Genomic DNA, 23194 nt, shown 5'->3' with positions numbered 1-23194 from the left:
GGCCGTGCCTGCCTACACATTTTGTTGACTTTGACTCGTAAATTCATAATTATCTCGTATCATTACCAAAACGGAAATTGTTTTATATTATTAAAGGCGGCTTCTATAATTATTTTACTATTTTAAACTCTTGTCGACTTCTATAATTCTATTCTACCATTTGTTTAAATGTTTAATGGATGACCTATTTGTTATTCTCCTTATTGTGTTCATATATATTGACCGATCAATTTCTTAGGAAAGAAATTTCAAATTATTTATTAGACTAGTTTTATTTTTAAAACACCGTCTCCAAAGATTCATATTTCATTGTAAGAAAAGAAAAAGAAAAGAAAGCTGTGGAGATACGCGAACGATTTGAATTGGACAAAAGAAATTAAAAAATTACTAACTCTGTCTCTGTCAAGGCAGAAACAAAATATTAAAATACATGCATCGCTTATTTGGAATATACAAAACTAAAGTAAAATAGTCTATCTATATTCTTACTTTTCAATCTCAGCTCCCAGACACATTAATAAAACAACGGAATGATACATATTTTGCATCGTATATGTAATAAATTTGAATACAAAAACTAATACAAATCTCTCTATGCATATCTATCATACACTATGATGTCTCCACAAACACCAATTAAGATTTTGTTTTTTTATATAAAAAAAAAAAGAAAGAGAAAACTTCCTCAAATAAAAACCTAAATAAAATAAATAATAAGCAACATATCATTTGTTGTGAAGCGGGTTTGGACCAGCGGGAACTTTTCTAACGGAAACTCCGTAAATCTGATCGTACTTCTCGCCGGCGCTCACTTCCGATAACATTCTCTCGCCGTCAAATCTTAATCGCCGGAACTCTTCGTGGAACATCTCTGTCGCCGTCATACTAGGAAGCTTGCGGATGGCGGAGGAGAAATCAAGCCCGGCGAGAAACAAGACCATGACCATTAGAAACGATAATCTCTGGCTCCAAAGTTTCATTTTTCTTGTCCCGGAAGTTTTTTTTTCTTTTTTCTTTTTGGTTTCTCGACTAATCTTTTGCTTGATGTGGATGAGTCATATATATAAGCTATTAAGCTTAATATTTATATTAATTAAGAGATCTTGGCATGGACTTGTAAGAGAAGGAAACAAACAAAATTCATGTAAACTCATTAAATATTGGTAGTTTCATCTTGTTGAAAGACGAAACTAACATTTCCTTGACCTATAAGAAAAGTTTATCGTATACGTATTATGCAATCATTGTGTGAATAATTGAAGTAACAGCGAACGTAGCTAGACAAATAATATATAGATGAAATTGTGTATATATTTATATATATATATATATAAGCTTATAAATTACAGTTTTGGATGACCAGAGTATATTATTTTTTTTGTGGTTTATAATAACATTTGCCATATGATTTTAATTCCAGTCGTATGTGTCTACAAGTTGTTAACAATAACAAAATTTACAATTGTGGTTTTTGGAATATGTTTTTATACTGTGCACGTTATCCTTGTATATGCATGGCCAATTTTTACGAAATGTCAACTTAAAACTCATTGGAAAAAGTATTGATATAAGTTCAACTTAATCTCTACATTAATTTTCAGAGCAAATTTTATTAAGATTTAAAACTGAAGGTAAATGAGAGGTTTTTGCTTTCTTTCTTTATAATTTGGTTTTTACAGTCATCGTGGAGCGTACGTTATGTCGTTTGGATCATTGAGAAACAAAAATATTGACATTTTTACAAACAAGAATTGCATCTAAGGGTAATCATGTAATCTAGTGAATGGGTTCGAGTGCCCGCGTGGATCACTCCGGTTCGTCGATACCTTAGTCACACAGTTGACTTGCAAAATAATTGTTTTGTTTTGTTTGGCTCCTTAATATAATTGTTTATGAAACTTTGACATCAAGTTGTTTAGGCGTTAACATATAGAAATATCAGTTTAGGCACTATAATAATTGGGTTTAATTACGACCAATATGTCTTAACTGTTTATAAAAGGGAACAGAAAAGTCAGACGTCTATATATAATTTAAATATTGGATCAGCCTTATATATTTTAGAGAGATATAATACAAAAGTAATATACATTATCATTCAGAGTTTTGCTCATCTTTCTAACTTTTCTGAATGCATAATAGTTCTAGTTTTTATGATAAAGCATGTTGGGAAACTTCTTAAAAGAAAATTATCTGAGAATATTGTAAACTGTAATAAGAATTCTGTTAATAGTATAGCATGCAATATACTACTATTTGCGCATTTACAAAATTTAAATACATTTCAAACAGAGTTTTTTACTGTTCTTAGACTTTGTAAGAGCATTCGATCAGGACACGTTAGGGATATCTGACGGTGGTCATGCATCAACGACAATGACTCTTGATTACTTTTCTAAAATTTATATAATAAATTAACAGCTTTTCAACGAATATGTGATATACATACACACACGACTGTAATACAGTATTTATACAAAATTACAAATTAAAATTCCTATCAAAATAGTAAGGGACCCAAGAACTGTCAAAGTCTTGAATGAAGGAGTTGCTCCACGAACACATAATGTTAGAGGATTCAACAATTTTGTATTATGAATGGATTCCCTGAATCGAATCCCTGGAAGAGCTATCATAATCTTAGTTGTAATTAAGAATAATCATATAGGATTCATTTTTTTCTTTTAATTTCCTTATGTGTTTTCTCGTCCCCTAAGATGGCAACATGTGTCTAGTTCTCTAACCGAGTCGCTTGGGAAGATCCACTTCACGACAACGTTATCTTGCTTTTTTCTCTTATGAAAAACTTTGTTTATGTGATTAAACTAAACGATTATTGTTTATAGGAAACGTGTTTATTTCCAACTTATTTAGCAAACAACAAAACCGTTTTTCTTTAATGTTAACAAGAGAAACTTTAGTCTTTATAATGAATCATAAAACCATCTCTATGCTTTCCACTGTCTTCGTAACAGCCACATGGTGCTTAGATTGATCATGTGAAAATAAGAGTAGATTACAAACAACTTAAGACAGAAGAAATCTTCTAGACACAGAAGAAAATAAGTTTTTTTTTTAACCGTTTAAAAGGCTCTTCTTAAGGGAAAACCGGCTGGTTTAGGAGTCCCATTGTTTCAGGTAATCCCAACATTATGTTTAGATTCTGCAACGCTTGTCCCGAAGCTCCTTTCACAAGATTATCAATCTGCAACACAAAGCTTTTAATATACAAAATGTCGTTGCAGGAAAAGTTTAAAGATGAGTTTATCACAAAGGATGGTTATGCTTAATTACCACTGAGATTATGATAGCTCTTCCAGGGATTCGATCAGGAAATACATTCATAAGACAATAGTTGGATCCTCTAACATTGTGTGTCCGAGGAACAACTCCTTCATCCAACACTTTGACAAATTCTTCATCCTACAAAACGTTTTGGAAACATAATTAAGTAACCAAACATAGGAAATGGCTTATAAGTTATAACACAAAGAGTAATCATCACCTCATAAGACGTTCTTAATTGCTGATATAAGTCTTCTGTTCTAACCCCAGGAGCCATTTCTACATATATAGTCGATTGCATTCCACGGATCTAACGAAACAGCGAGACTCCATCAACGATTTAAGGTGAAAACTATAGAGAACATGCTTAAGAAATCATTTGTACCATTGGCATGAGATGCGGCGTAAAACTGACTGTTACTTTTGCTTGTGCAACATCAGATAATCCTTGTTCAATTTCAGGAACTGAAACACACAAGAGACAATGAATTCAAAACATAAAATTTCACTTTTTACTCATTGTGATCAATAAGTTTGTGAACATACCATGGCGATGCCGTGTGACACCATAAGAAGAAATTCCTTCAGCTATCTCAGAGTAAAGATTTGCCTCTTTAGCACCTCGTCCTGATGGAAGATTTCATATCAGTCAAGAAACTAAAAACAGTTCTCTATTGCATCATTGTTTATGAGTTAAGTCTGTAAAGTAAGATCAAAACCTGCTCCACTAACACCAGATTTTGCATCGATAATAACGTTTTCATGTTTGATGAGATTTGCCTGCACCAAAAATCAACACATTACCTAGAGTCGAACTGAAGACAAGACAATCTGACAAAACTGGAATTCCAAGAAAAGAAAAGACAAAAATAAAACCTTTATTAAAGGAACAAGAGGAAGTTGAATCGAAGTCGGGTAACAGCCTGGATTAGCCACAAGTCGGGCCTTTTTGATGTCCTCTCTTAGTAACTCTGTTAGACCATACACAACTTCTTTCTGAACCCAAGCAAGACATACAGTAAGTGTAACCATCATAAACACAATAGACCAACAATCAAAGGAATAACTATCAAGAGAAAATTACCTGTAACTCTACTGCCTTGTGTGGCTGACCATACCATTCTTCATATTCTGCGATGTTACGCAGCCGGAAGTCCTAAAAAGCATACTTTAAATAAGCATATCACCGGAATAAAAAGAGCAAAAAAAAAAAATACCATTTCTTCAGAGCATTACCGCTGAAAGATCAACGACTTTTAATGCAGTGGGTAGGCCCTTGATGATTTCCTGTGAAAAACAAAGACTCATCCCTCGTTGAACTATGAAAAGCATATTTGAAATGGAAGAATCAAAAAGTAAATGGACCTGAGTTGTTCCGTGAGGCAAACAGCAGAACACAGCATCCACAGTAGAAAAATCTGCATCCTTTACTGAGATCAATCTAGGTAGTTTCTGAGGACAGAAAAAAAAAAAGAAAGGTTTTTTTAGCCAGTGATCATTATACGCCACCACAAAGTATCATTGAACAGATAGAAAAGACATATACTTGAGCTCTCAGGTGAGGGAAAACGCTTTCCATTGACTGGCCAGCTTTTCTATCTGCAGTCATCAGAGTGACACGGAAATGCGGATGATTTGCAAGAAGCCTAACGATCTGCCATTCAATAAAAAGAAGGATTCCAAAAAAATGTTTGTTAAGATCAAAACTTACTTACTCATGCATTTGAATCAAAAACTTAGATACCTCACACATCAAATTTTTCCGTCTTTTTTTTTTTCAGTCTTTTTTACAAGTAATATTCTAGATTATAAAGGCTAAACTCACAAGTTTGCATATGTACAATGGTTAGGCTAAAACAAGGAGGCCAATACCCATAAAGCCACGAACTTGCAACAAGATGCATACCACTTAAAACTCTGATTCATTTTAAATTCAAAGAGATCACTGAAACTAGCAAAAAAGAAATTAGAATTTCAAACAGATGATTCAAGATTGCACAAACCTCAGCTCCAGTGTAGCCACTTGCACCAAGAAGACCAATACGAATATCCTTTTCAGAATTAACAGAGCTATTGGCTGAAACTCTGAAGCTCATTGAAGATGGCATCTTGACTCGTTTATCCGCTACCCGAATCTTCCTTTCCCCCTTTTCGAAACAAAGAAGATTCCATTTTTAAGTAGAAACACAGATTTGTATAATCATTATGAAAGCTGTAAACTTGCGTTTGTTTTTGTTAAAATTTCATCAATGTGGAAAAATGAGAAATTTGAAATAGAGATGTTAAGAACAAACCTTGAACCAGCATCCTTGTTCGAAGCAAATTGAACTAAAACTCAACGCACTACTCATTCTTGGATTGGATTCTGCAACAATCAAAAAGTTGGAATAACCAGGTAAAAAAGAAAACTAAATTCTTTTCTCTGATTAAGAAGAAATTGGCTTCTCGAATGAGAGAGACGGCTAATGGAATGAAGAGCAAATGAGTCAATTACGGTGGTACAAGTGAAAATTGCATAAACCCAGAACCAGACTCAACAAACACCTTAACTCTTTCGACGGAGACGACGACACGAAAACACGACAGAGTTTGTGTGAAGAAAAACCTAAAACGACCCGGTCGAACCGTCACCCGCATGCTTGACCGGTCTGGTTTATATATTTGGAGTTGTGATAAACTTATGAACTCGTTTAGTTTTTAATCTTTTTTTAACATCTAATTTATTGGAACTTGCAAAGAGATAAAAATTGAGTTTATCACATGTAAATCTACAAGAACCAATAACACAATCAAATTGAAGAAGTGAATTACACTATGCTTTTCTTTCGATACATTCAAAAAGATGTCAAGGTTCGCACGATTTAAATTTTAAAGATTTAACATTTTAGTTGTTGCAACCGTATAACTCTTATGCTGATCAACATAAAATGTCAGAGAAGAAGCAAAAACCGTGATTTTGACAAAGATTTCACCCATTTTTTTTTCAGGTTTCTGTCAACATTGAACCAAGAAGGATCATCGATAAAGCTTTAGACGGCTTGGCTATCTGGGACACAATCTACCGCAAGGCCTTCATCGTCGGATATATCTGGTTGCGACTGAGAAGCTCTCAGTAAAGCTTTCTTGTAACTGCTTGATCTTCTCAGGATATCTTGTAGGCTCCCTGAGAATCTGTTCACAAAACGGGCATACAAGTTTATGACTATATATAGTGTTGTGTAAGCTAAGTTTGAAGAAACTATTGCTAACCGATCAGTTACCTGTTTGTTCCTCCAGACAGATTGTTTCCTGCTGAGATCAACAATCGAAATTAGCATATCAGGTAGAGAGAAAAAGAGAGTATGTGATTTAAGGTATATTCGGGTCCATACCTTGCTTTCTAGACATAGAAGTCACATCACTGTCATCGTCTGATGACATATCCGAAGGTGTTTTGGTGGAGACATCTGAAGTTTTAAAAGGTGTTTTCGCTGAGACATCTGAAGTTTTTAACTCATCGTCTGACGAATTACACAACTCAGCATCCTTGAAGAAGTTCGTCTTAACTGTGAGTGATTCGGAGCTTTTCTTCACAGCTTCCTTCTTGCTGTTGACATCGACTTTCACGGATCCACTGCGATCATTCTTAACCCTTGAATGCAACTGACTAGTACCTGAACTAGCTGGTTGGACTCTACCTTTTTTCTCTTTCGGTTTCATTGAGCTCAATGAGCCATCAATGGAACCGTCTGGATGCAAATTAAGCCTCTTCTTCTCCTTTTTAGATTTAGCTCCATTAGTCACTTGGTCTTCTTGCTTCTTACCCCCACCAACAGTATCGTCCTTTTGGCTAGAATCAAAATTGTCTCCTATATCAGCCTTCTCTTTCGAACATGCTGGAGAGCTACTACTCTCGGTATTATCGGCAGCCACAGTACTCTGTTTCAATGCAAAGCATCGCTCTCGGTATCTTTCCTAGCTGGCGTGAGAAATGCATCTGTGTCTTCCGGGTTGTTGTTGGGAGGAGTCTTCTCCAGAGAAGCATTGTCTTTGGAATCCACAACCTTCAAAGAGTGTTTCTTCTTCGATTTCTTGCTTGATTTCTTCTCAATTTTGCCCAGATTTTCCTCAGTGTCGTTCGTTTCTTGCAAAGAATCTAATACATTTCTGATAACATTATCAGGCTCTTCATCTACAACTTCGACAGGTTCAACATTTTCACCAGAAGCGACCGTAGTATCTTCTTTAGAAAGGGTCTTGGCTTTTTTGGACTTTTTCTTCTTAGTAGACTTCACAGATTTAGTCTCACCAGCATCTATGTCAACATTATTGGTCTGTATAGTTTCTGCAGCACTTGGTATAGCATTACCGCTTCCCACATTTTCATCAATCTTCTCACCCATCTCAATTTCTACACATCAATTATATCATATAAGTTGATAGAAACACTGCCTATGAATTCTTAGAAAATAGCAATACTCAACCAAGAAAATAACAAATAACTTTATGAGTTGATAGTAGAAACTCTTAGAGATCTGATTGTAGAGGAAAACTAAATTCAGTAAAGAACTGAAATTACCTTTCTGGTTTGCTTCTGCAAAAGGATCGCCAAGTTTTCCACTTCTTGAGATCGGAAGAGATTCAAAAGTAGCATCAACATGATCTACATTTTCAGGAACTCCGTTTCTCTCATTCACAATATTTCCTGAAGTTGTAGGAGCAGCAATATTGATATCATCTTTTGAGCTCTTCTTTCGCCTCTTTTTCTTCTCTGTATCTGTTCTGGTTGTCAATCCACTGTTAGCGTCCACATGATTTGCCGTCGCTAGATTATCAGTTCCAATATTATCTCTTCTCACATCTTCGACAGTTTTCTCAACCATCTCATTTGCTGCACAGAATCAGCAAAAACGTTATGATTTTATAATAGAAAGTCTCTGAGATCTGATTGTAGAGGAAAACTAAATTCAGTAAAGAACTGAAATTACCTTTCTGTCTTGCTTCTGGAAAAGGATTCCCAAGATTTCCGTTTCTAGAGATTGGAAGAGATTCAGAAGTGGCATCAACACGGTCTACATTTCCAGGAACTTTATTTATCTCATTCACAATATCCCCTGAAATTGTAGTAGCAACAGAAGATTGATTGATGTCATCTTTTGAGCTCTTCTTTCGCCTCTTTTTCTTCTCTGTATCTGTTCTGGTTGTCAACCCACTGTTAGCGTCCAGATAATTTTCCGGGTGGCTCGCTAGATTATCAGCTTCATTGTTATCTCTTCTCACATCTTCGACAGATTTCTCAACCATCTTATTTTCTACACAGAATCAGTAAAAACGTTATGAGTTGATATTATAAAGTCTCTGAGATCTGATTGTGGAGGAAAACTAAGGTCAATAAAAACTGAAATTACCTTCCTGTCTTGCTTCTGCAGAAGGATTGCCGAGATTTCCTCTACTTGAGATTGGAAGAGATTCGGAAGTAGCATCAACACGATCTACAGTTCCAGGAACTCCGTTTATCTCATTCACAGTATCTCTTGAAGTTGTAGTAGCAACAGAAGAAGATTGATTGATGTCATCTTTTGAGCTCTTCTTTCGCCTTTTTTTCTTCTCTTTCTGTAGATTGGAAACGTCCAAAGGATTTGCACGGTCGCTTGCTATATTAACAGTTTCAACTGTATCTCTTCCCACACCTTCGGTAGATTTCTCACCCATCTCATTTTCTACACAGAAATCAGCAATAACATTATGACTTGATAATAAAAACTCCCCCGAGAACTGAAAGCAGAGGATAACTAGATTCAATAAAGAACTGACCAAAGTTAATGAATAAACACTCTCCAATAAGATCTGATAACAAGAATCGCTATATTCCATATATTTAAAAACAAAGCTTACCTTTTCCTATTGCTCCCATAAGAGTATCAACTAGCTTTTCTCCCGGTGAAGATTCAGAAGCAACAACTCCAACCTGAACTTTTCCACCTAAGTCATGACTCTCATCAACATCAAGTCTTGAAGCAGCTGTAGCAGCAGCAAGCTGATTAAGATCAGTTGAGGGTTTCTTCTGGCTTTTGTTTCCACCCATACTTTTCAGTTTCCTCTTCTTAGTTGTCTTCTCAGATACTTCAGTTTCAACACCTTTCTCCAGAGTCAGATTCATTGTACACCCATCTAAACGTAAAGAGTCATTTACAATCTCCTTCTCTTTCTCAAACAGCTCATGGTTGGAACAATTTTGGCCGGCATCCTTCTCCTTTTCTGTATCTGGTCTGGTTGTCAACCCGCTGCTAGCGTCCAAATGATTTTCCGCGTGGTTCGCCAGATTATCAGCTTCAATTTTATCTCTCTCATTTTCTACACATAATCATTGATGACATTATGAGTTTCAATTACAAAACTGGTGCTCACTCTCCAATAAGATCTGATAACAAGAGTAACTATATTCCATATGATTAAAACATACCTTTTCTATTTGCTCCCGTAAGAACATCATCTAGTGTTTCTCTTGGTAAAACTGCACAAGATTCAGAAGCAACAACGTCAACCTGAACTTCTCCACCTAACTCATGACTCCCATCAACATCACATCTTAGAGCAGTCGAAGCAGCAGCAACGGATTGATTGAGATCAACTGAGGGTTTCTTTCGACTTTTCTCCCCATCCAAACTCTTCAGCTTTCTCTTCTTTGATGTCTTCTCAACTACTTCAGTTTCAAAATCTTCTTCAAGAGTCAGACTCTTTGGATACCCATCTAAAAGTACAGAATCTTCTGCAATCTCCTTCTTTTTCTCGACCAACTCGTGGTTTGAGCAATTTTGGTCGGCATCCATTATAGTAAGCAGCTCACCCTTGTCAACAGTTAAGGTGGCATCAACATACATGTACCAGCTTCTATTGATTCCTTCAAAAGCTTTACTCAAAATCATACAATCTGGCAAGCGGTAGAAGCGATTTCGACGTTTAACCTGATTTAAGTAAGAGAAAGACCACTCCTTAGTTGTTGCTAAATGCTAACAAAAACGGAAGAAGAAGAAGAAGAAGAAAACATGTATGAAACTCTGCAGCAAAAGCCGTACCTTAACAGCAGAAATATTGATTTCTCCAACTTTTGGATGACATTGTTCATGCTGCTTACATAGTTTCTCTACATATACAAAGCCACAATAATCAGAAACGCAGTAACAATGTAGCCGGATATAACACCAATATTTTAGAATCCGATTCAATAGAGTATGAAGACAAAATCTACTAATTTTGGGAGAGAGAGAAGTGGATTTTTTTCTCACTTTTGAAATCGGAGATGGTTTCATGGATGTTAACGAGAACCGCGAGATTAGTGTCAAGGTCGGTCTCCACAAACACGCAGCGAATCTCCGGCGGGTAAGCTTCCGCCATTATCCAGGTTCAATTTGGCGGTGACGACGAAGATGAGGAAGCAGACGGGCGCGAAGAAGATGAAGAGTCCTGGTTATATCGAAAAGGCGTTTAGGGTTTTTAGATTAAGAGGTCGCTATCTCCAACGTTATATAATTGTTAATAAATCATAAAATCTCCTCCATTTTTTTACCTGCATTTATTGAGAGAAGTTGAATTATTTTTTTTACACTTCTTTTTCTTTTAACGAAGAAACTAGTAATAATTTAGTTTATAATTCCATTATACAGTGATAAAGTGCTAATTGTCGTCTAATAGTCTCTAGTGTTGCATGCTTGAGCAAGTCATCATTACTGAATAATCCAAACACTTTGGTAATTATGTCCATGGAGACGATAGTAGTAATGATGAAGTTATTTAATAAAAATCATAATTAAGAGATTGAAGATATAACAAACATTTATAAATTTTGGTGCCACATGTAGAACAAAAAGATACATCTTTCATAATTTGATACATTTCTCTTCATCGCGGTTCGGGTTTATTTTCGTATTGGAATACCAGAGATACCTTTGAGACCCATCTTAACCGCGGTTCTGCGGAACAAAGGAGGAGGTTTCTCTAACCCAATAGAATAGCAAAACCGGTTAGCTAACTCAGCCAGCGTGGTTTTATCTCTACCGGTTTCTCGAACTGAGTTGTAATAACCGAGCCAAGCATGGTACGCTGCTTCTTTAATGCTTGTATCAATCTTAGCCATTGACTGATCAACCTGGCCACAAAACATTTAGTCCTCAATGTCAGTCACTTGACAGTCTCCGGTTAAGGGGTATCAAAGTTAAATTCAAACAAACCTCAAGTTTAGCTCTTGAATCAAGATCAGGAACTGGAATTGGTTCAAGAGGCAAATCTTTAAGCTCATCAAGAAAATATCTCTCCCATGGAGCAATCAAAAGCAATCCTTTGCCTTCTTTGCCTTCTCTTCCAGTTCTACCAAGTCGATGTATATACTGTTCTCTATCACTCGGTATACCAACCTATCAACAACATAAATACCTTAGTTCAAATTCATCCAAATATCGATAAGAGTTTGTTCTTGATATAAATAAAAATCTCGCTTTACCTGAATAACCAGAGAAACATCTGGATAGTTCATTCCACGAGCAGAGACATCGGACGTGACAAGAATCAGTCTTTTCGATTCTTTAAACTCGTCTGAAACACGTGTTCTATGAAGCTGAGGTTTTCTAGCGTGAATCTCCCTAACGTTTAGTTTCATTTCGCGGAGCAGAGTGTACATCAGTGATGTTACCATACCGGTTGAACAGAAGACTATTATCTGAGAGAATGAAATCGAATGGGTGAGAGAATTCTTAAGGTAAGAAAAAAAAAAGTGTTTCTTTACGAGTTTTGTTTACCTTATAATCGGACGTGTTGCTGATGTGCTCTTTCAATAGATGAGGAACTAAGTGGAAATGAGATTCGTGTGGAGCTACAATACAAGATTGTTTCACCTGAGAGACCAAAGCAAGAAACTCAATAACCAGATTCAAGAATCAAGCTCTTAAGACAGAAATAAAGAGTTTTTAAGTTTTACCTTATCATGGGTCTCTACACAACCTAGACCAATTGTGTCGATATATGAGTGATCTCTTTTCAAAACAAGCTGAGATACTCGCCGGACCTGCATTAAACCGACTTTAACCCATTTGTTTTTCTTGCATTGGATTTCATTAGTTTTAGAGCTAGTTTTATGTAGCAATTATACCTCTTTTGGAATGGTTGCGGAAAAGAGAAGAGATTGTCTTTGACGAGGCAAACAATCTATGATCTTTTCAACATCCCTCCTGAATCCTAAGTCTAGCAAGAGATCAGCCTCGTCGACTATAAACAATTTAAGCGCCATCAAACGCGACGTTAAGTTAGATTTATTCTCTATATGATCCAGAAGTCTTCCCGGAGTTGCAACTAGTATCTGCAACAAAGTGCGGAAGAAAAGAAGATTATCAACAACGAGTAGCTAATATAACATTTGTAAAAATCAAGAATCATGAGTGATCAAAACCTGGCATGGGTCGGATTCTAGGCGTTGCTGATCAAGTTTGAAGCGGGTACCTCCAATCAGAGTCTGAACACCGATTCCTTCATGGTATTTGAGCAGAGCCTTGCCTTCTGCAGCGAGCTGGCTTGCAAGTTCTCTTGTAGGACAGAGGATAAGAGCGAATATTGGAGGAACTCTGTGAACACTATTACTGTTGTTCATAGCTTTCAGAACTGTTTCAATTGCAGGAAGCTACTTTTCAATTTATACAGCGTTATCTAAAGAAACAACAAAAGCTAATGCCCATCATACTGGAGCAAGGGGATTATAAAATACCAAAAAGGCCATGCTTTTTCCCGTCCCGGTTTTGGCTTTGACTAACGCATCTTTACCTGCTTTACACAAAAGATAATCTTTTGTCAAATGCTAATTCTTTGAGCCAAGAGAAGAAAATAAAAACAAAGATAAGGAACGAACAAAAAGTATACATACCGTCGAGGCATTCAGAGAGAGTAGCATCTTGAACCCTAGTCATCTTAACAATGCCAGAAGCAGAAAGCGCCTTTAGAGTCAACGGAGATATACTAGACTCATCAAACCTGTTAAAAAAAAGCTCATCAAGAGATCCAAACTTGATAACTTAAAAGCCTTAAAAGACAGTGTGTTACTATACCTTTTTCCACTGTAAATCGAGTCACGAGGCTCTAGATTCTCCTCCAATGCATTTTCCACTGATTTTCTTTTACTGAGATCTTCTCTTACTGTACTGATATCCAGCGGAGAATAAAGCTCTTCATCGGTGACATTTCTTTGCACTCTTTTAGTCAATTTGATATCATGGTTTCCTAAAGACGCACTGCTTCCCTTTCTCCTCAAATCCATCCAACCTTTCATCTTCTCATTGCCTTCGTTTTCTTCCTCGGAATCTTCTTCAGATGAGCTATCATTCTTCCTGAACTTTCTTCGACCAAACAAACCTTTGTTCCTTATAACTCCATTAACATTACTCGAGCTCTTCACTTTCTCCTTCTTACCAGCAAAACTAGGAGAAAAAGGACTCAAAGTATCTAACTTCCTCGCATCAAAGTCATCTCCTTCATCACAAGAACTCTCATTTCTCTTAAATCTACCTCTACTCATACTCGAAAAACCCCTACTTCTACGATCGAAAACCCTACTATTACCCAATGAAACATGATTCCCATAAACCAATCTCCTCACATCAATTGGCGAATTAGAAGAAGAATCAATCGAATTTGAACCTGACCCTTGATCCGATTTCTTAACCGGGCCATCGTCTTCGTTCCACAAATCCTCCGCTCCAGCCTTCATAAACCGATCAGCCAAGGATTTGATGTGTTCTTGCGGGCTCATCGGTCCGTGACTCTGGCTCGACCTCGCCGTTTTTTCGCCGGAATCGGGGTTTCCCAACATTTTAGCTCGGATTTCGGACCGGATTCGAGCCTCGTAGAGCTGTTTCTCTTGGTCCAAGAGCTTGTTCTCTTTCTCTCTGGCTTTCTTCTCGTGCATACGTTTCCATTGCCACTTGTTGAGACCTCCAGGGAAGGTTCTCGGACCACCACCCATGTTTCGAGAGAAGATTCGGCTCCACAAGGACCCTGTGAATGATCGTGATCGTTCCCGGAGAATAAACGAGTACATTTCCGGTGACTCTAAAAACTCAGAAGAAAAAACCAGAGGAAATGCCTTCTCCCTGAGCCTGAGGTTTTAGGGTTTAAGGTTACTAAGAGCAACTTCAATGGGAGAAACCCATGAGGTCTTCACAACAATATTAAATTAGTTTATATGAAAAAAGTTTGTTTAGAAATCCATTCTAGAGATTTCGTTTTTGATCTGTGCAATAGAGACTGATATAGGTTTCTAAAAAAAAAGAATTATTTACCAAATTAAAATAAATCATAATTGTTTAAAAAACTTATTTGATTAAAATTTAACCAAACATGGATTTAAATTTATAGAAACTAAACATACAAATTAACATAAAACATTTATAGAAACTAAATATACAAATGACCAAATTTCTGCCATATATGCTCCATTAAATCTTCTTGCAATTGTTCATGTACTTTATTGGAACAAACTCTCCTCCGAGTATCCAACATATTTTCAACATTTGTTGCCATAGTTGTCGAGTACGAGCGATCTATCGGTGAACTGCTAGTTCTCTCCCCTAGTTGAAATTCTTCTACTGCATTATAATGAGTGCGTGCATCTCGTTCGTCTTCAACAATCATATTATGGAGTATGATGCAAGCTCTCATAATTTTATCTATTTTATCTTTATCCCAGAAAAGAGCCGGATTCCTAACAATAGCAAATCGAGATTGCAATACACCAAAAGCACGCTTAACATCTTTTCGGGCAGCCTCTTGACGTTCTGCAAATGCAGATGCTTTTTTGCTTTGGGGAAGTGGAATTGATTGGATGAATGTCGCCCATTTTGGATAGATACCATCGGTGAGATAGTATGCTAGACCGTATTCCCATTCATTTACAGAAAAATTCACTTGCGGTGCTTTTCCTTTTAAGATATCATCAAACACGGGTGAGCGATTTAGGACATTAATATCATTTAATGTACTTGGAGGTCCAAAAAATGCATGCCATATCCAAAGATCATATGAAGCTACCGCCTCTAAAACGATCGTTGGTTTTCCTGATCCACGGGAGTATTGCCCTTTCCAAGCGGTTGGACAGTTCTTCCACTCCCAATGCATACAGTCGATGCTTCCTATCATCCCGGGAAATCCGCGTTCATCTGCAACATCAAGTAAGCGTTGAAGATCTTCCTGTGTTGGTCTTCGTAGGTACTCATCTCCGAACAAATGGATTATTGCTTCAACAAAATTTTCTAAACATGACCGAGCAGTTGTTTCACCGAGTCTGAGGTACTCGTCTACAGAATCAGCAGCACCACCGTATGCCAAGAGACGAATTGCTGCCGTACATTTTTGTAGAGCAGAGAGTCCAGGTCTTCCCAAAGCATCTTTCTTTTGTTGGAAGAAACGAAATTCACCGGAAAGTTTTCCGACGATATGCAAAAACAGAGACTTGTTCATCCGGAAACGGCGTCTGAATAAATTTGCAGCTTACGTTGCTCTCTCGCTGAAATAATCGTTCCATAACCGAAGATGCCCTTCTTCACGATCTCTTTCCACGTACGCTCTTTTTGTCTTAGTTTTCTTTGGTTCCTGGTGCTCGCCATATTGTGTAAACACACTTTCATACGCTTGCTCATAGTATTGCTCATACGCTTGCTCATAGTATTGCTCAAAATATTGCTCAAAATAATCACGATTTGTACCATCATTTTGGTTATTTGAAGGAGAAGCCATTTGTGTTTTTTTTTTTGTTGTGATTGTGAGAAAGAGGTAGAGAAGGAGATGTAAACCGCTGGGAAAAAATATAGAGAGTACGCAAGAGAGAAAATGGTATCTGTCAATATATATAGACAACGATTACAACATACATGTAAGATATTTTGAACATTATTTTGAATTTAACATTGAACACAACATATGTGGTGTATAACTAAAGTAATGGTAAACGACATACATAGGACTGACAAAAGATTCCCCCTCATCTTCTTTATTTGTGGAGTCCTACTCATCCTGAGTCAAATTTCTGCTCCACCACAACCTGTGACACAGAGTGCCAAAAGGAACAAAAACCCAAACATAATCTCAATAATAATGAAAACACATTGACGTTAACAAAGTTAAAAGAACAGGAACATAAAACATATTGAAAAGATGAACACAAAGTCATTAACCTCTTCCAATATAGAGGCCAAGAGTAGAAACTAGATAATGGTACACAAAGTAATGGTACACAAAAGAACATATGGAAACTACTTATAGAAACTAGTTAATGAAAAGACATATCTCCTAAAACAACAAACACCACAAATTGTCTAGAATAGCTGTTGGATAAGCGTCTTCTTCAGGTCTTCCTCGTATTCGGCCAATGTATCCTTCCTGGCAATAAGACTGTCTATAAGAGCAATCTTCGAGAGCCTCTCTTTGAGGGCCATCTCCTTTTCCCTAAAAACCCACATACCCCCAAACTCAACCGCAGACTTTGCTTCACTCGTTGGCCTCTTTCCTTTTGCTTTCGCCGCCTTCACACCAGGTGGCCTCTTGCTACCTTGACTGTTCAGCCCACTTTTGGTCATTTCACAACTGTTTTCATGCGTGTTCCAAGTTGAATTTCTTCTTCTGATCACTGAAGTAGATCTGGTGAGCCATTTTTAAGATGTCGTTGTCATTCATTCCACTGCTCTTTTCCCTCGTTGCTGCCTCAAACGCCCCACAGAACTTTCACACAAGATCATTGATCTTGTGCCACCTTTGCTTGCATTGGCCGGCTTCGCGCGGTGCACTCATCGATGGGTTCATATTGTCTGCGTAGTAAATGGCTATCCTCTTCCAAAATGTTCCGGACTTCTGCTCGTTACTGACAATAGGGTCTTTGCTTGTGTTAAGCCAAGCGCTTATAAGAAGCACATCCTCATTGGGCGCCCAAGTCCTCCTATCCACTTGGTGACCAGTTGTATCACCAACGTTAGTTGCTAACGAACACTGAGTGCTGAATAAGGGTTCTTGGTCGATAGAGTGAAAACCATCATTCAGTGATGGTTCGTGTTGACTTGTCAACAAGTCAACAAAGTTAGAGGGCTGCGAGAAATGATCCATATGAACAAGAGGAGAGAACAATGAAAGAGCTCAAGGAAAGCGATGAAAGGAATGAGGAGAATAATACAGATGAATAAAAAGAACTGGATGAGAGATGATGTATTTGGGTTTGAAGAGTAATGAGGAATGGAAGAGAGATGATGTATTTGGTTTGGAAGAGTAATGAGGAATGGGAGATTTGGTTAAACGCAGTAATGACGAATTTAAGAAGCTACAATTACTTTAACAGCTATAGGGTTTACTAGATTTTGTACCGTTTGCTTTAATGAGAAAAATGAATACACTTAACATCTACACACGTCATATCTAATCCTCAAACCCAACAAACTTAAAGAGCGACAAGACGTAAACCTAATTCTGCATTTATTCATACCTAACATCTACGCAAATCACTTAACAGCAGTAATTACAACGAGAAGAGAAAAAACGTAAACTTACGGTTTCATTATGATGAAGCAGGATTCCATCTTGTTGCAGCACCGATTCGTTAAGCTCTAACCATTTGATTGTGTAAACTTCCAGTTTGATTTTGACCCTACGCTGCATTTAAACACATGTTAGAGATGACCAAACTGAACAAAAAATAAGTAAACTTAAATATGCAAAGGAATAGTTACTTATCTGGTTTAGGCCACCGAACAAATGCTTGATAAGCCTTCATATACTCACTGATATCAGATTAATAACCTAAAACAGAAAGGACACCTCTACTAGAAACAAATAAACGATGTATATGAAGTGAACAGAAGATAGCAATAGATGGGATGAAATAAAGAAGTCATTACAACAACATTCATGAAAAGAACAAATAGATGGCCCTAAACTCTAAACCCTTAATGTTACATCAGCCTATTCTACATCCGCCTATTCTACATCCCATCGCATAACGACACAAGAGATGACAGTAAAAATTATTAAAAACAGGATTAGAAGCAGATCAGAACCTCGATTAGCCAGTGAATCTTTCACTCCAGCCACTTCACTTTGAATGTAGCCTATGAACTCCTCGATCTCAGTGATGGTGTTATTCATTCCGGTAATGCGGTCTTCCAAGGCATAGAGACGATCCTCATATGACTGCAAGAGGGCTGTTCTGTTGGAACTTTCCATCATGGAACTCATCCTTGAACTCTGCTGGTCGATGTTGCGCTGAAGAATCGTCAGCTGCTCCTCAATGGCATCATCCCACCATTTGGAAATGTGATCCGGATTTTTCTGCATACAAGAAACCCTAATCTCCTCTCTTTATCGGTTGAATTTTTCAGCGATTTGTCTCTTTCGCCTTCACTTTCGCAGACAAGTTTCGAACCGTGATGCCCCCGTCTGAGAACCGCGACCCGTCGGAGAAGCTGCCGGAGACAAATCGATTTGGCCTCGAGTTCGTCGGAGAAATGAGAGAAAAGGGTCGAGAGGAAATGAAAACTTTCGAAACTCGGGCAAAATGAAAACCTTTTGCAAAAAAAAAATTTTCTCTCCAAGTTTGAAAACGAATGCACTCATGACACGTGTCCACAGAAACGCGTAAAAACGTCCCCAATTAGAAGACGTCTCTGCCAAATTAGAAACGACCCATCATTAAAAAATATTAAGTTTCTGCTAAATTCCACCTAAATACAGCGTTAATCATGCTCTAATCGAGAGCCCTTCATTGACAATATATCCGGTTCTGTTTAAAATATATATTTCGGTATGTAATTGAACCGGTAAATTGTCGGAAAACAAAACTTGAACCGGTAAGTCCACAAAAGAAAAAACCAATGTTTTTAAACCTGACCCTGATCTGCGGTCGGACCAGTATATCCGGTGATTCATTGAGAATCTAGTTCGGATTTAATGTGAATATCCGCTGCATAAAAATTTGCTAAAAACTGGCAAAAACCCGATAAACTCGATGAACAAATTTAAAAAGTTTGATTTTAAAAGATCTTTATATAATATTATTTTTTGACATACTGATTAACATTCTTGTTTTTTTAGATATATAATATTGACTAAATTATGTAATTTAAAAAAAAAAAAATTGATGAAGATTTCACTATATCGTTAAAAGAAATCGGAAAAAATGATGATAAAGATAATCAAAGATTGGTTGAGATGATTCGTTTCTTACTTCACTTTCGTCATTAGTTAAAATTTTCTTTTGATTAACTTTGAATTAACTTTATGATTATCGTTATTCATATTAGACATCTACATTCCTATTACAGTATTAATTTTTTTGTTTTTATTTTTATTTTTGCTGTTAATTTGTCGCCAATTATTTTATGAAGTTGTGCTAATAATTATCATTTTATTAATTTTTTAACTACATTTTCAATATATATATATATTACTATTCATTTATTTAATCTGCTGACTTGGAATGCATTTCGGTGGTCGGGTTTAAGAACATTGGAAAAAACTCAATTTTTGTTGTAAATAGGTTATTAAAATAAAAAAGAAATTGATGTCTTATTCCAAAGATAATGAGAGATATACAGTAAAAACTCTATAAAGTAATAACGTTGGGACTCCTAATTTTTATTAATTTATAGAGTTATTAATTTATAAAGTGATTAATTGGGTTAAAATTTAAATTTAGGACCAACAAAATTTATTAATTAATCAAATTTATTAATTTTTCGAATATTAATTTATAAAATTTCTATTGTATATAGTATTACAAAGACCTAATTATCATCACAAGTTTCCGATGGGACAAATACAATATTTGTTATGGGCTTTATAATGGCATCTATATTAATATTCATTATATTCCCTTTGATGACCATTATAAGGCCCATAACAAATATTGTATTTGTTTCATATCGGAAACTTATGGTGATAACTAGGTCTTTGTAATACTATATATACTTCTTATTATAACGTGAATAAGTTATCAAAAGAGAGAAAAAATTGGTGTGTCTTATTTCAGAAATAATAAATAGTATATATAGGATTACAAAGACCTAGTTATCACCGTAAGTTTTTGATGTGAGACAAATACAATATTTGTCATATATCTTATAATAGTCATTTATATTAATATTCATAACAATTTTGCTATTCTGTCATTTCTCGAAGTCTCATTTCAAGTTTCGAACCGATAAATACCATATGCTGGAAAAAAAAAATACTATATTTCGATGTCAATTCCGAGTTGATTATGGTCGATTTATGCAATTGAACCGGTAAAATCCAATTTTGGTTGTACATTTGTCCATTAGCCTATCAAATCCCATTTTTGAAGATAAAAGGCCAGATTTTGATAGCAAATATCATTTCTTTAGTAGTTTTTTAACTTCACTGTCATGATGTGTCTATTAATGAAGAATAAAAACTAAACTTTTGTAGAAATCCCATCAATTTTTTTCCTCTGTTTTAACTCCTTGTGTTTCAATTCGTTGATTACATGAGTAAAAAGAATGAAGAGAAGTGGTTGCTTTTGTTCCTCTTTAACCATTCTCTTGAAAGCAATCACCAACATAGAGTGAGGTTCTTCTGCAATTTCAGAGAATCCAGTGTATGAGTTTTTTTTTTTCAAAGGGCTTCACTTTCTAAGCTTTGGATTGGTTACTAGCAGCATTCCTTCTCGCGCAGCACCCGACAAAGTAAACCATTGACTGTTTGTGATTCAACAAAGAAACAAATCAGTTCTCACAAGAAACTACATCTCAAAGATTCCAACAATTCAAGAACCGCAATAGTCGGAAACAAAAATGTTTTAGGATTGTTGTGGTGCATAAAACACTTAAAACGGACAAAACTTTACAAATCTTGTGTGTTAATAACTTTCTTACCAAGACAACGAACAGAACCACATTGAATATCGCAACCAGTCTCCACTCGGTTTTCATGTACTGAGCTACTCCAGCTCTGAGTTTAATAATCAAAAGAACAGAATAATTAGTTTCAAATTCAAATGAATGACATAATTGTAAAGAAGTAGGGAAGTTGATTTAGCTCTACTTGCAAGAATCACAATTGTAGCACTTGATGGTCCTCAAATTCTTGTAAAGCTTACAATCTTTGTTAGAACTTATCGAATGAAAGCTCAAGTCATAGTAAGAAGCATTCACCGCAGGATAACCACACCTATGCAAGAAAGAAAAAAGACAGTAAATTCAACAGAAATAGAAAGCATCAACAAATAACAAGAAGAGACATTATATATACTCAGATGGTGGTCGACAGCATCCAGCTTCTATTGGGGTTAATTCTGCGGATTTCAACTGTTTAATGGTCTGAAATAACAAAAAGAAAATCAACAACATTTTAAAGATTTTGATCAGGGCTGTATATTGGGTAATATAAGGCACCTTGTATTTCTTGGAAAGCTTCCTACATTGCTCAGATTTAACAAGACAACTCTTTAGTCTTTTCCAGTTATTGGTGTTGTTAAGCTGAAACATCGACGAGAGTTAGACGAAATTTGGAAGAAAGCATTCTTGTTTGAATAATACTTTCGTGCAATATGAATTATGATACCTCTTTTAGAAACCATGAGCTGTAATCATTCAGCTTATACTCCTTGTACCTAATTTTGAGGCAGAAAGTTTCAAGATTTCTACATTGGAATATGTATGTGACCATGGAGGAATAGTTTACACTTACCTTAAACCAGGGTTACTATGTCCAGACCCGTTGTTTGTTATAATGAACCTGTAAAAGCCCAAAAGAAAAGAGAACAAGAAATGAGAATTCTTCAACGATTCAAAAGCTAAGATCTCTTGAATAACCTTTAGGACAATGAGACTTACGCTAACACGGTAAAAACAAGAATCGCAATCAAAACAATCAGGAGCACGGCAAGATACTTCAAAGGAGAATCATGATTGTTAAGGAAGATCCAAAAACAAAATAAACAGCAAAACAGAACATGGTGAGTGAAGGATACAATCCAAAGAAGCGCCACACTTCTCTTGCACGCACCAAGAAACCCGATTATGGATCTGACAAAACACACGAAATATCAGAGAACATTTCATGAACAATAAGCAAGAAATAGAAGACATAGTTTAGAACCATTGTTATGTAGTGTAAACTCACATCAAGAAAATGAAACCACCAAGTGCTAAGACTGGAAATGTAAGTGACCTTCTGCATCCATCATTGTGTGTACTCATCCACACACCAAATATAATCACTGCCACAGCCAATAGCTTCACCACAGAATTGTAATAGACAAGACATTACTATAAAGTTGCAGAAACAAACAAACATTAAAAGGTAGAAACTTTCACATTATTATTCTTACAACTCAAGCAGTTGAATTTCACTAAGAATCTTCGTTAGAAAGAACCATAACCTAAGTTGTACGGAAACCAAGAATCTAGTTCCACAAAGCAAATCAATTGAAGAGAATCAAAGGAGGATCAAGCGCGGCTGTGAGAAATAGAAACTAAGTGAAGAAGAAGGAAAAGAAGAAGAAGAAGAAGAAGATTCAAGCTCACCATTGTAAGAAGATTGACCCATCTGATAACGAAAGTGCTTGTGCCCATACCCATTTTTTCAAACTTCTTGATTTTAGAAAACCTTCCAAAGAAAGAGAGAAAACAAAAAATGAATTAAAGAAAGATGCAAACTTTTTGGTTCAGCTGCGAAAGATTGCAAGAAAACAAATGGGTCAGTGAGAATTTAAACTTCTCGTGGGTCTATAATCGAAAAGAAGAAGAACGAAAATGAATGGAGGGTATTTTCGTCAATATGATAAAAACAGCTCATGCTTAGTTTCAGTTATCGATGATGGGGTTTAAGAACAGACACGCCACGACATAGGAATAAAGAACAAATAAGAGATAGAGAGAGAGAAGTGAGGTCA

The 23194-nt window shown here is 36.3% G+C and overlaps 5 protein-coding genes across 8 annotated transcripts; all 5 read right to left on the bottom strand.

The window, feature by feature from the left end:
• Positions 1–482: 482 nt before the first annotated feature.
• Positions 483–1040, bottom strand: LOC18010187 (CLAVATA3/ESR (CLE)-related protein 14). Its single transcript, XM_006391701.2, has one exon. The coding sequence runs from the start codon at positions 978–980 to the stop codon at positions 726–728; it is 255 nt and encodes an 84-aa protein (XP_006391763.1). The 5' UTR covers positions 981–1040; the 3' UTR covers positions 483–725.
• Positions 1041–2961: 1921 nt separating this feature from the next.
• Positions 2962–5902, bottom strand: LOC18010198 (probable N-acetyl-gamma-glutamyl-phosphate reductase, chloroplastic). 2 transcript variants are annotated; one of them, XM_024160092.1, is made up of 14 exons: positions 5830–5902; positions 5580–5650; positions 5289–5432; positions 4832–4939; positions 4651–4737; positions 4522–4572; positions 4370–4441; positions 4162–4281; positions 4005–4065; positions 3832–3912; positions 3671–3750; positions 3506–3595; positions 3295–3423; positions 2962–3205 (listed from the first exon to the last, which is right to left on the bottom strand). In XM_024160092.1, the coding sequence occupies exons 2-14, from the start codon at positions 5634–5636 to the stop codon at positions 3098–3100; spliced, it is 1188 nt and encodes a 395-aa protein (XP_024015860.1). In that variant the 5' UTR covers positions 5637–5650; positions 5830–5902; the 3' UTR covers positions 2962–3097. The 2 variants fall into 2 exon arrangements, with proteins under 2 accessions (XP_024015860.1, XP_006391762.1); XM_006391700.2 differs by having other exon boundaries at positions 5780–5897.
• Positions 5903–6085: 183 nt separating this feature from the next.
• Positions 6086–10765, bottom strand: LOC18010200 (nucleolar protein NET1). The gene is given in 11 exon segments (XM_024160111.1): positions 6086–6456; positions 6546–6573; positions 6657–7217; positions 7220–7675; positions 7844–8155; positions 8253–8576; positions 8673–8984; positions 9160–9618; positions 9728–10229; positions 10341–10408; positions 10551–10765. Coding segments are annotated over 11 exon segments (3273 nt in total). The 5' UTR covers positions 10660–10765; the 3' UTR covers positions 6086–6314.
• A 328-nt stretch (positions 10766–11093) lies between these two features.
• LOC18010186 (probable DEAD-box ATP-dependent RNA helicase 48) lies at positions 11094–14392 on the bottom strand. 2 transcript variants are annotated; one of them, XM_024157512.1, is made up of 10 exons: positions 13353–14392; positions 13172–13278; positions 13016–13074; positions 12704–12931; positions 12407–12613; positions 12236–12322; positions 12057–12152; positions 11762–11977; positions 11493–11675; positions 11094–11410 (listed from the first exon to the last, which is right to left on the bottom strand). In XM_024157512.1, the coding sequence occupies exons 1-10, from the start codon at positions 14339–14341 to the stop codon at positions 11180–11182; spliced, it is 2403 nt and encodes an 800-aa protein (XP_024013280.1). In that variant the 5' UTR covers positions 14342–14392; the 3' UTR covers positions 11094–11179. The 2 variants fall into 2 exon arrangements, with proteins under 2 accessions (XP_024013280.1, XP_006391759.1); XM_006391697.2 differs by having other exon boundaries at positions 13016–13071.
• Positions 14393–20880: 6488 nt separating this feature from the next.
• Positions 20881–23124, bottom strand: LOC18010180 (tetraspanin-10). 2 transcript variants are annotated; one of them, XR_002896503.1, is made up of 11 exons: positions 22827–23124; positions 22423–22535; positions 22271–22325; positions 22134–22189; positions 21988–22035; positions 21862–21910; positions 21693–21776; positions 21550–21617; positions 21347–21468; positions 21174–21249; positions 20881–20996 (listed from the first exon to the last, which is right to left on the bottom strand). XR_002896503.1 is itself a non-coding variant. In XM_006391696.2 (11 exons), exons 1-11 carry the CDS (start codon positions 22878–22880, stop codon positions 20931–20933), a joined length of 795 nt encoding a protein of 264 aa, XP_006391758.1. In that variant the 5' UTR covers positions 22881–23124; the 3' UTR covers positions 20881–20930. The 2 variants fall into 2 exon arrangements, 1 of the variants encoding a protein (XP_006391758.1); XM_006391696.2 differs by having other exon boundaries at positions 21343–21468.
• Between the last annotated feature and the right edge of the window lie 70 nt (positions 23125–23194).

This window comes from Eutrema salsugineum, unplaced genomic scaffold, assembly GCF_000478725.1.
Source record: "Eutrema salsugineum unplaced genomic scaffold, Eutsalg1_0 scaffold_8, whole genome shotgun sequence".
NCBI lineage: Eukaryota > Viridiplantae > Streptophyta > Magnoliopsida > Brassicales > Brassicaceae > Eutrema > Eutrema salsugineum.
This window is presented reverse-complemented; position numbering and strand designations above follow the sequence as displayed.